Raw genomic sequence first — 12,375 nt, 5'->3', positions numbered from 1 at the left:
CCCAGAAATTACATATCTATAATTAACTAAAATTTACTGATGAAAAAAATGATTTGATATGAAAATGTTACCTGATCAATAATAGAATTTAGCTTGGTAAGTAACAGAAATCCTCGGCCGTGGACGAGGTATTGTCCAAGGGTTGCCATGTGTGTCTCCTCCTCTTCTTCCTCCCTGGCCCCCACTCTCTGGACCACCGCATTGCAAAGCCGGTTGACATCGGTCAGAAATTCACGTGCCAATGAGTTACTGTCAGTGCTCATGACCGAGCTATAAAATAAGTAATACAAAAGAGATTAGAAAAACTAAAAATTATGTTTGAAACTATGTGTTTTTGTTGCTGTTTGTTTTTAACTGAAGACTGACTTTAAATTACTGGGCATTGGTATCTAACCTTATAATCTTTTCAGACATAGTTCCGACCTAGTCAGGGGCTCCTTAAATATTCCTACATGGCAGAAATTAGTCCTGGGTGTAAAATGGCTGGGTGGAACCACTCACGGGTACGTGAAAGCGCCGGGAGAGAAGACACTAGGGAGTGGTGGCAGTTAAGGTAGATGCTGACTTCCTCTCTTAAATGTCTCACTGTAGAATAAAAATAAACACATAACTTATAAAATATTCTTGCTGTACATGTTTTGAAAGATAAATGGATCTTTTAAAAATATAAACTGTTTTTCACTTGATAGAAGCCACAATCACTGACCCACGTCCTCAAACACATGAGGGGTGGGTGGGGAAAAGATTTACCACCAGGTGAATAAAAATACAAGAATTCTAGCAGCTGAAGTTATGGCACTTCATTTCTTGCTACACATCTGAATCAAATAAAGGGCAGTGTGACATTTTAGGATTAAGGAAAACAGTATAGTAAAACAGACAAAAGAGACGCAAAACACAAATGTAAAGAAAAACATGTATAAATCTTCAGAAAAGGAAAAAGCATGAAGAACAAAATCCCCAAAGAATTTCAAAATAGTTTAATCTTAGGATTAAAAGTAATTTTGAGACATCCAGTTACCCTGAGACCCTTGTAACCTGACAGCTTAAATTAAATGAAATGTGTTTTGCAGTCTTCCTTCACCCTTTGGGGGAAGACCTTCCATCGTCCCTGCTGAGAAGGCAGTGGGCCATGTGACTATGTCTACTGCCAAGAGGCACTGCCAGTCTCTGGGCCTGAATCAGCTGACACACACCTGATTCAGGATCAGCCAACAAATACGATGGCTGCAAGATGTGACTCATATGGTGCAGCCTGCAAAGAGGCCTTGGCCAATCAAGTTTTCTTTCTCTCCCATAGGAATTTGGATTAGGGGCATAGTTGTGCTGGAAAGTCACAGAGAGATGACCTTGTGGTGGTCACTATGAGGTAGCTGAGGCCAACTGAGTGAAAATTAACCAAGAGGATGCAGAGAGAAACAGATAAACATGAAAGGGAGAGACCGAAGAAATGCCTAATACTACTTTGGTTCCTATTCATTCAAGAGCCTGATGGTTTAATTCCTGGATTCCCATCAGAATTCTAGGTATTGTTACAATAACAATCCCCTCTATAATATAACAAGTATCATATTTTAAATATTGAACATTAGGAAAAGTATAAAAAAAGGTACATCGCTCATTATCCCAAAATGCAGCAATAGCCGCTATTATTTATAATATTACTTCTTTATAAGCTTTTGTAAAGTAAAATTGTTCAATAAATCAAATAACCTGATTGATATTCAGTCCATATTCATCCAACTTTATTAATTTATTTCACTTAATCTGTCATTGATTTTAAGATACATAATTATTTAGTGTACCACTACAAAAGAAAAAACACTGCCAATTAAACTATAATACAATGCTTTCTTATCACTTAGAATTTTCCATACAATATCACCTTCTAGACCATCAGGACCATCCACCATGCAACATTTCTTAAGAGTGCTACCCTACTGTTCTGGGGATTTTCTTCCAAAGAGGCTGACATCATTCTGTAAGTTTTGACGCTGGTGGCTTTCTTAACCTTACCAGATGAGGTCGGTAGAAAATTTCAGAAAATAACCAGGAAACATTGAAAACTCATCAGATATAGTACAACAATTCATGTTACTCAACTGAAGCGCTGACAATGTGAACAGCTATGACCAAGGTCACCTCATGGGCATGCAAGAACAACTCTTCCACAAGTGCAGCCCTCTGACAGTGCTTCTAAGACACCATCATTTGCAAGGCACACTGCAACTTTAGGAACAATAAAAATGTGAAAAACTAAAAAACTGTGGCAATAATTAGGGCCTATCTTCAAGAAATTAAGATAATGAAAATTAACGTGAATTTTTAGACAATTAATGAGGAAATAATTTCAATCCCACTTCCCAAAAGCACAAGATGCCATGTCAGTAAAAAGTATTATAATATATGCAGAAACATTTTTCCTGATTTAAAAACGTGTATAAAATATATACACAGTTACATATATCGGGTATTACATATAGATGATCTATTACCTGCTTGTTTCATTTAGATATTTCAGAAATCTTTTCCCATGAGCTCTCTTTTACTCTGTTTAATAGCTGCATGCTTACTCTTTTTAATACATTCCACTGCATGTATATATTACATATAGTTCATATATTTCATTATTAGATGTACTACCACTACGCAGCCAATCTGTCACTGTTGAACATTTAGGTTATTTCTAGTTTCTTATTATCATAAACAAAGCTGCAATAAACATCCTTACAATATTTGCACATTTATCCTATTATTTCCTTGAAGTAGAAATTGCTGTTACTTCATATAATAGGCTTCACACATTTCTGTTAGGTTTATTCCAAGGTGTTTTATAGTTTTTGCCATTATTCTGAATGGGATTTTATTTTCCATTATATTGATACATTCTTACTTGGATAGAAAACTGGTATATAGGAGGCCTATAGGAAGTAGATTTATTTTGAGATATCCAAACTTTACTCATATGTCCAAACTTCTTACTGAACTCTCTTATTGATTTTCTCAGAATTTCCAGATATAAAACCCTATCATCTACAAATAACAAAAATTCTGAATTTTTCTATCCAATATTCACACACTTTCCACCCTTTCAACTGCATTAGTACTAGCAGAACAACACTGGTAGGGGTGATGGGGACACTTTTGCTTTGCACATTAAGAAATACTTATTTCTTCCTATGCATCTAATAGGAATGCTGAATTTACCTATTGCCTTTCAGCCATTCTGAATGTCAACTGAAAAGATGATTGCATGGTAATTTTTAAAGATTTTTTTGGAATATTTCAAATACCCAGAAAAGTGCAAAGAACATATAACATGAGGCTATAGCCAATGCTCAGACCTCAGATCTAGCAAGTATTAACATTATGCTATGTTCCGTTCAGTTCCCATGTGTGGGTGTGTCTGTGTGTGTGTGTATGTGTGTAAAGAAATCAAACCTTATAGTACAGGAAAGCCACACTCCACCCACACCTTTTCCATACATATTTTTATAATTTTGATATGTTATAGCCATAAAATATTCAGTATTGTTTTAGTTATTTTTAACACTTTATATAAACAGTATATTATAGGGGGGTGGGATGAATTGGGAGATTGAGATTGATACATATACTCTACTATATATAAAATAGATAACTAAGGAGAACCTACTGTAAAGCACAGGGAACCCTACTCAGTGCTCTGTAGTGACCTAGATGGGAAGGGAATCTCAAAAAGAATGGATATATGTGTATGTATAACTGATTACTTTGCTGTACAGCAGAAACTAACACAACGTTGTGAAGCAACTATACTCCAATAAAAATGAATAATAAATAGTATAATATATGCATCATTTCATAATTTTGCTTTTCCCTCTCGACATTAAGTTCATTCCTTTAAACCATTGTGCAATATGCCATGGTATGAATAAACCACAATTTACATATCTAGAAAGTTTAGCTGTTTTCACTTTGGGGTTTAAAAATTTAATGTCACATAACTATATAGTTTCAAAGTCTTGGACTGAACCAAGGATTTTGACTGCTAATATATGTTACATTAAATACTTACCAATCTTTCAACACTTCTGTAACATTTAGGGTCTTTATGATTTGAGCTCATGAACTAGACGAAACAAATAATCTTAGAACAAAGCTTGACCTACCAAAAAAAAAAAAAAAAGGAGAAAGATATTAACAGCAATAGTAAAACAAATATATATATATTTTTAAAATATCTATCTATCTATCTATTTATTTATTTATTTATTTATTTATTTATTTATTTATGGCTGTGTTGGGTCTTCGTTTCTGTGCGAGGGCTTTCTCTAGTTGTGGCAAGTGGGGGCCACTCTTCATCGCGGTGCGCGGGCCTCTTCACTATCGCGGCCTCTCGTTGCGGAGCACAGGCTCCAGACGCGCAGGCTCAGTAGTTGTGGCTCACGGGCCTAGTTGCTCCATGGCATGTGGGATCTTCCCAGACCAGGGCTCGAACCCGTGTCCCCTGCATTGGCAGGCAGATTCTCAACCACTGCGCCACCAGGGAAGCCCTAAAACAAATATTTTTAACAACTGAAGTTCTGACATAAAAACAAGAGGCCAGTCTTCATATCTGATGTATGAAACAGACAACGATTTTTTTGAATCTCAAGAACACACTAAAAAATGCCTGTAGCTTCAAGAATGGTGTCTTGAGAGATGGAGTCTTGGAACATATTTGATCTGAAAAAGGCAACCTGACTGTAGCTCCCCACGGCTCTTCTCCCAACCCCCAACTTATAACCTCCAGGTAAATCACTACAAAGGAAGGAGAATCAGGCAACATCAGTCTTCTTAACAATGAAATCTAGGTTGAGGATATATGAGAATTCAGAAAATACTACAGCCAAACAATGAATAAACCACCACCAAATTTCCTATCCTTGTTGAATTTTTAAAAATGAATTAACTTTTGTGTATAACACAGTGAAGGCTATTTCTAGGATACCAAAGGATAAATTCCTACTTCTGGGGTAGCAAGAAGGTGCTTCTCTGTAGTTTTCTCCTTCTCTATAGTTTTTACCAGGCAGAGGCATGAGAAAAAATTTCCTTATTACAGTTATAAGGCAAACATAAAGGTTTATTTTGAACCACAAGTTTATAAAATCAAAACACCTTTAATTGCTTTAAAATGCTCAAATCTAGAGAACTGTCTTGAATTCCTTTCAGCTTGACAAACAGTTCTTGTACCACACTATTCTAGGCCCTTGAGAATAAAGTAGGCAGGAAATAGGACAGAGCTGCTGTTAAGACTACATAGGACTTTGTGTGAATTAGGGAAAAAACACTTCCTCCTAGGCTGAGGCAGCCCATGGCACACAGCTATCAAAGCACAGGCTAGACTTCAGTCCTACTCGCCGCTCCACTGGCCAAGCACCAGTGCATCAACTGCTCAACCAAACGAAAGAGCCCTGGAATGGAGTCTCAAAACACCTTCCAGACCTGCTCCTACTGCATCATCCCTGCAGTTTTAACTCTAAAATTTGGGAGGGGAAATTATCAATCAAATCATGAGCATGAGGAGGGCTTGTACGAATTGAGCTGACTACTGGCACCCTCTGGCTTGGACTGCTACAAGGTGGAGCCATTCAGCTCACGACACTGAAACGATTCCAGCTCACTCAGCCTGGCCATTAGAAGTGAAAGCTGACAGACAACTGGATCCATCTGTTTCTCTCTCTTACCGAGGGACATTTCTAGGCCAAGCTGAGGGATTTTTCTAATGCTCTTAAACTGACATGGCTTCTTTATCTCCATATTTTACACAGCCCAGCTTGGCTATCCATGGAGTCTCACTCCATCCAAGATCATAATCCTATCTGCCAGCACCATCAGCTGTGCCCTCCTTCACTCTGCCATGACGCTTTATTCACAGCTGTATTCTAACTTTTATCACCCTATATTATGCTGGGTGTCCATAAAGTCTGAAAATACAGGTTTTTAAAAAAAATAAATTGAAGATGTGCTTAGGACAATATACATTTTTGCCCCTGTTTCCAAACTACATGGACACCCTGTAGCTACTTATCTATATGACTGTCTTACCTCCTAGGTCATGAGTTCCTTAAGGCCAGGAACCCTGTCTTATTACTCTTTGCACTTTATAGCTATCATGCCAAATTTTAAATTCATCATCATTACAATTTTCACCTTCTAATACAACTATTGTTATAGTGACATAATAAATAAGACTTGCTCCCAACAATATTACTAGAATTTTTATATTCTTAAAATTTACCATAAATGAAAAGCATAATAACAAAATGCCTCTAATCATATAAATGACCTTCCCAGAAAAATAGTAGGTTTCACTTTCTCTAATTCAGTGACTGGTACAGTGTAAAATATAAATGCCCAAAACAAAACAAAACCTGACAATGTATTAGCTATACCCCCTAGTTTTATGTCATCAGAAATTTCATCAATATGCCATTTAATTAAACAAATGTTTATTGAGCATTCATTATACGCCAGCTACTATTTTTGACACTGAGTATAGAGCAAAAATAAAATCCCTACCCTCATGGATTCTAGTGGGGTAGAGACAGAAAAAATAAACCTGTTGTAATGTCAGGTAGTAGTACTAAGCGCTATGAAACAAAGTAAAACAGAATAAGGGTACAGAGTGACAGGAATGCGACTTCAGATAGGGCTGGCGAGGAATGTCTGAAGACGTGACATCCGAGCAAAACCCTGAATGACGTAAGAAAACAGCCCACGTGAGTATCCGGGGAAAGAGCATTCCAGGGCTCTGAGATTAGTGTATGTTTGATGCACTGGATACTGAGTAACGAGAAGAAAGAGAGAAGTTAAACATTACCACAAAAGTGAGAAAAGTCTCTCGCTCCTACTTCTCAGGGACTGAAGTAAGATGTAGAAAGAAGAAACGGGAGTGTTCCTCTGGAACTGTCTCTCGTGAGGAATGGAAGCCTCCTTGCTGCCCACCCTCCTTTCCTTGCCCACCCACCCCCCCAAAAAAAAGAGACAGAATAGCGCCGTTCACGGATAGGTAAGACTAGTTGGGAGGGAAAATAAAGTTCGCCTTTAGCTATGTCAAGTTTGACAGGTCTCTCAGGAAGCAAGTAAAGGATATCAAGCAGGCAGCTGGATATACCCAACTGGAGTTCAGGTGGGAGGCTGGGACTGGTGAGTCAGTTTGGGAGTTATCAGCATATAGATGGAGTTTAATGAGACCAGATGGATGGAACAACCCAGAGCAGTGTTGCCTGGCAGAACGTCCTGCAATGATGGGGGCTGTGCCTAGTGGCTACAGTATTGAACAGCGGGGACCCAGAGAATGAGTGTAAGTGGGGCAGAGAAGAGGTTCTAGGACTGAGCTCTGGGGTTAACACCACTGACTCAGGGAGGTTCCAGCACAGGAGACCAGGAAGAAATAACATGTGAAGTGGGAAAAAAAAACAAACCAGGAGAGTGGTCCTTCCCAGAAACCAGGGGAGGAAAACTTGAAACAGGAGAGACTGATCAACTGTGTCAAATATCGCTGAGAGGTTGAGTAAGATGGAAACTGGGAACTGACCGCTGGATTTAGCAACACTTAAGTTACAGACAGCCGTGTCAGAGAGTGGCCTCAGTGGAGTCGCAAAGAGTGGTGAAGAAATGGAGGCAAGGGGTTTAGAAAACTCCTTAGAGAAGCTCTGCCCAAAAGGGTAGCAAGGAAATGGGTGGTAGCTTGAAAGTACACTGGATAGGGGAGTTGTTGTTGGCTTTTTCTTTTTTTTTTAAGAAAAAAAGATATAACAGCATGTTTGTAAGCTGAGATATCACAGCATGTTTGTACAGCATGTTTCTCCAACAGAGAAAGGAAAACAGATGAAAAACTAGAATGAGAGGAGATAGTATCAGGGACAGTGAGGAGGCAAAATGAAGAGGATCCAAGTGCAAGTGGACGGGACGGTGACAGTTCATCCGGTGGAGTAAGAAGCACGACAGAGCTCATGAGTACAGATGCAGGAAGACTCGTGTATCTGGCAGTGGGAGGACCAAGATTTGGAGGCTTCTATCTTCTCGGTGAAGTAAACCACAAGTTTACCAGCTGAGAGTCAGAAGTGGGAGGTGTTTTAAGCTGATGAGTGGAACAGGGTCAAAACTGCAGCCCCTAAGAGATTTCCCACACGGCTGCCAGTTAGTAACTAAGATCAAGTTCCGCGGTTTAGTAACTGTACCCATACTACAGTTCCACTCTCCAGTGTGTCCCCAAGAACAGAATGATAGAACAGATGATGTCAAACACCTCGTGGAAATCTACGTATGTTACAGCTGCAGCGTTCTCCTGATGTGTATCTGTACATCCCCATCAAAAGTAGACACTGGGTGATCGGCATGAATTCGTTTTAGAGAATCCCCTTAACCTTTACTGCCCATCTGGTCCTTCTGTAAACGTCTGCAAATCTTTTAAAATGATCGCTAGAATCTTTTGTGAAGGTAACTTCAAACTCACTAAAATCTATGGGATCTACATTCTTTTTTATAATTTTGGAATTTTATTCCTCCACAGTCTTCTGAAATTTTTCAAATTTACCATAATAACTCAAAGATTACCAGTTCAGCAATGACATTAACAAATTTTCTCAGAACCTGAACCTGAGATGTGAATTCATTTAGAGCAACCAGAGATTCTGATACAATCTCCTCCTCACTCTTGGGCTTAAATTTTCTATTATTCTTCTTACTTCTACCCTTATTAGTCTGTGTGTAGATTGTTCTTCGTGTCAGAGAAGACAAAGAAAACAGAAGTTGAGAAGTTTCACTTACTCTCTGTATCTGATTATAGGGTCAGTTTGTTTCAAAGAAGAATCTATTATTGGCCTGTTGTTTTCATCTTCTATATATAAAATGTAAAAAGGTCAGCCTTAACCTTTTTCAAAACCTCAGCTCACTATTTTCAGAGGTTTGTGTTCCTCCTTTATATATAAATAATTTTGTTTTTGTTATTTGTTTCATATCCTTCTTTCCTTCTTCTGCACATGTTATTTTAAAATCTGAGTTCATTTGGCCACTTTACCTCTACCTTTCTTCACATATTATTTCCAATTGTTCCATAAAGACCAGTCCATGGTCATCTTACAACCACTTTCCCTTCTAGAAACCATATCCATGGCACCTTACCTATCTTTTCTTTGAAATTTAGGAACTCTGTATTTCCAATTCTCTATATTCCAGCTTTGCTTCATATTCTTCTTCCTGTTTATTATTTATTCATTTAGCTATCATTTACTAAACACTCCCTTTGAAAGCAGTCCCAGTCTCTGCCCCTCAGGAAGATCACGTTATGGTGGCAAAGGCAAACCAACACACAGGGTACTGCATACTGATAAGGAGCACTGAACCCAATTTGAGGAGTCGGGGAAGCTTGATAAAGGAGATAATCTTCAAGAAAAAGTAGAACAGGTAAAGGGAGAAAAGGAGAGAAGAAAGGCATTACAGACAGGAAGAGAGGCTCAAGTCAAGTCCTTGGAAGAATTACAATAAGTTTGGTATCAAAAAGCAAAATGAGAAGCAGGAAAACAAGGATGGAGAGAATAGTGACCAAGGATAAATAAAAGGATTTACTGATGCGCTGAAAACGTGAATTTCTGATGGTGTCAATTTCCTCAGCTATTTGAGATTCTCCAGCAGCATTCAGCTGCTTGGATCTAACAGGAGAGAATACAGATTGTATCACTGATCTTGATGAGGGTTTTGGTGGGTGGAGGCAGCAGAAGCATAAGTGGAAGGGAATCAGGGGTAGAGGTGAAAGAACAATCTATATGGTCAGAATGTGTACAGGCTGGGTAGGGAAGAGAAAGACGCCAGGCAAATGTTGACACACAGGTAATCAATCCCTACGAGAGAGAAGAACAGAGAATGGGCTACGGAAGACACTGGAATTCGCAGATTTTTGAAGCAAGCAGTTCCAGATGATGACAACATCCAGCGTGTGGCCCTGCAAGTCAGTGTCTGAGGTGAAGTGAAAGGTCACTGTAGCTAAATAACCATGAAGCTAGTTTTTTGGACAACAGGTCACTGTAAGCTCTTGAAAGCTCCTTGATGACAGGGAATTTTTCTGTTGCATTTACTGCTAAATCTACAGCATCTAGAATAGTATGTGGCACAGAGAAGGCAATCATTTGTGGAATTTGTTGAATGAATGACATGACTTTTCTCTCAGGATTCCCATTATGTTCACTGTCTAACTAAGCCCTCACAGTGGGTCAAAATTAGGCTCAGAGTATCAGCTCCCCGATTATTTCCTTTACCTTCTGGAAATGAAATGGTCAACAACATAAGTTTTGCTTTACTGAGTGAGACTTCCCACGACATTTGGATAGCTGACTTTGATATTTTAGCTCTGATCTGCTTCTGTGATTAATTTCCACAACCTATTATGCAAAAGATCACAGAATTAAGCTTTCACCCTCAGTCTTGTGGATTTTCAAACATTTATTTTCTTGACATATAGAAACAACTACACCTGCCCCTACACCAAACCATTACTACATACATTCTTCACTTTTCGGCATTTGAAAAGACCTTGTCACTTCTGTGTTTTAATCAGTGCAACCAATGATATTACATTTACCATTGAAGATAAAATCTCAAGCTCAACAGGACTTCCCTGGTGGCGCAGTGGTTAAGAATCCGCCGGCCAGTGCAGGGGACACGGGTTCAATCCCTGGTCTGGGAAGATCCCACATGCTGCAGAGCAACTAAGCCTGTGTGCCACAACTACTGAGCCTGCGCTCTAGAGCCCGCAAGCCACAACTACTGAGCCCGCGAGCCACAACTACTGAGCCCGCGAGCCACAACTACTGAAGCCCGCACGCGTAGAGCCAGTGCTCCTCAACAAGAGAAGCCACTGCAATGGGAAGCCCGAGCACCACGACGAAGAGTAGCACCTGCTCGCCGCAACTAGAGAAAAGCCCACGTGCAACGAAGACCCAACAAAGCCGTAAATAAATAAATTAAAAAAAAAAAAAAATCTCAAGCTCAACAATATGGCAAGAAGTATTCTAAAGGTCACCAAGTTTCCTTCTCAAGAACTGTCACATAACAAGTGGCCATGGTGATAAGAAGGGTGGAGTCCATTGTGCTACAGTTCACTTTTTCACTAATTCATTCATTCATTCAATCAATATTTATTACTTATTCAATAAATATTTACGAGTCTGATTACTCATTCTATTTTTGTTAGTTTCTGAATCTGTTCTGAATAGTCAGATGGTCAGCACTGTGACAGTGGTGAAAACAAAGGCGGCAGATTTGGAACCAAGCAATTACTAGTCCGTCACACAGAGGTGTGTGAAGTTTGGCTTCCTTTTCCATAAAATGTCTATCCCATAGAGTTGTTATGTGGATCTTCGGAGATTATATAATATCAGTAAACATTCTTGGAATATGTTGTATGTAGTTCTATTTTAAATGCTTGGCACTAGCTGAACATGTTCCCACAGAGAGTGCCATCTGGAGGAAGAAAAGATCACTACAACCTTTCCTCACAGACCAGTTAGCATGGAAATGTTAATGTTCTGCTTTATGATGACGTAGTTTCCAAGGAAACACTGAAAATAAAAGCAGAGGGTACCTGCATTTTTTATCTTTTCCCTACCTTGTGACTTCTACAGAAAACAAGAAGTAAAAGGAAAAAGACAAGAAAAAAAGATTATAACAATGAAGTTTATTCTTATAGCCTGATTAAAAAGCATATTTTTTTCTCATCAAACAGTGCCACCTGAAGGACTCAATTCCTAATCTTTCATCAAATGCCAAAAATCCTGGTAAATTGTCTTTTAAAATAATACTATGTACTTGCCTAAATCTGTTAATTACAACAGTATTAGAGAAATTGCCATTAGAAAGAATATTTTTCAGAAATGTACTATATACCAAAAAGGAGGAGAGTACTACAAATCACAGGACTATTGTGAGGCTTAAACAAAATAATGCACAGAATAATTAGTGCTCAATGAATTCTGTTGAATCAGAATCTGTTACAATTTGAAGCAGCCTTCATGAAAATAAGGGTTGGTTCATATGGACTCTTAACTATGCTAAATCCCATCTGTCCAGAGTTCAATATATATTGATCAGAGACTAATTAATGACTTTCCCAAAGATCTCACACATTCTTTGCAATACATTACTAAAAATCAAAAAAACTTAGGAGGAGAAAAATGATAACGCTATTTATACAATTTCGTAAATGACACGAATAAAGGAATAAACATGAATAAGTTAGAAGCGTACATTTGCACAATGGCAGAAACTTTAGACATCATATTCTCCAACCCCACATTCTATAGGTGACAAAAACTGAAGCCAACAGGTTCAAGAGCCCATGACAGTTGTCTTGGG

General features: G+C 38.6%; 1 protein-coding gene across 1 annotated transcript in view; it reads right to left on the bottom strand.

The window, feature by feature from the left end:
- LYST (lysosomal trafficking regulator) overlaps window positions 1-12,375 on the bottom strand; it is a 178,367-nt gene that overhangs the window by 149,745 nt on the left and 16,247 nt on the right. The window contains exons 2-3 of the mRNA XM_068547570.1: window positions 4,058-4,147; window positions 72-270 (exon numbers count right to left, since the gene is read on the bottom strand). Of these exons, the coding sequence (XP_068403671.1) occupies window positions 72-263 (192 nt within the window). The 5' untranslated portion in view covers window positions 264-270; window positions 4,058-4,147. The remainder of the gene's footprint in view (window positions 1-71; window positions 271-4,057; window positions 4,148-12,375) is intronic.

The sequence above is a fragment of the Eschrichtius robustus genome, chromosome 7, assembly GCF_028021215.1.
Source record: "Eschrichtius robustus isolate mEscRob2 chromosome 7, mEscRob2.pri, whole genome shotgun sequence".
NCBI classification, from domain to species: Eukaryota; Metazoa; Chordata; class Mammalia; order Artiodactyla; family Eschrichtiidae; genus Eschrichtius; species Eschrichtius robustus.
The sequence above is the reverse complement of the archived record's forward strand: the minus strand, read 5'-3'. Positions and strand labels throughout refer to the sequence as shown.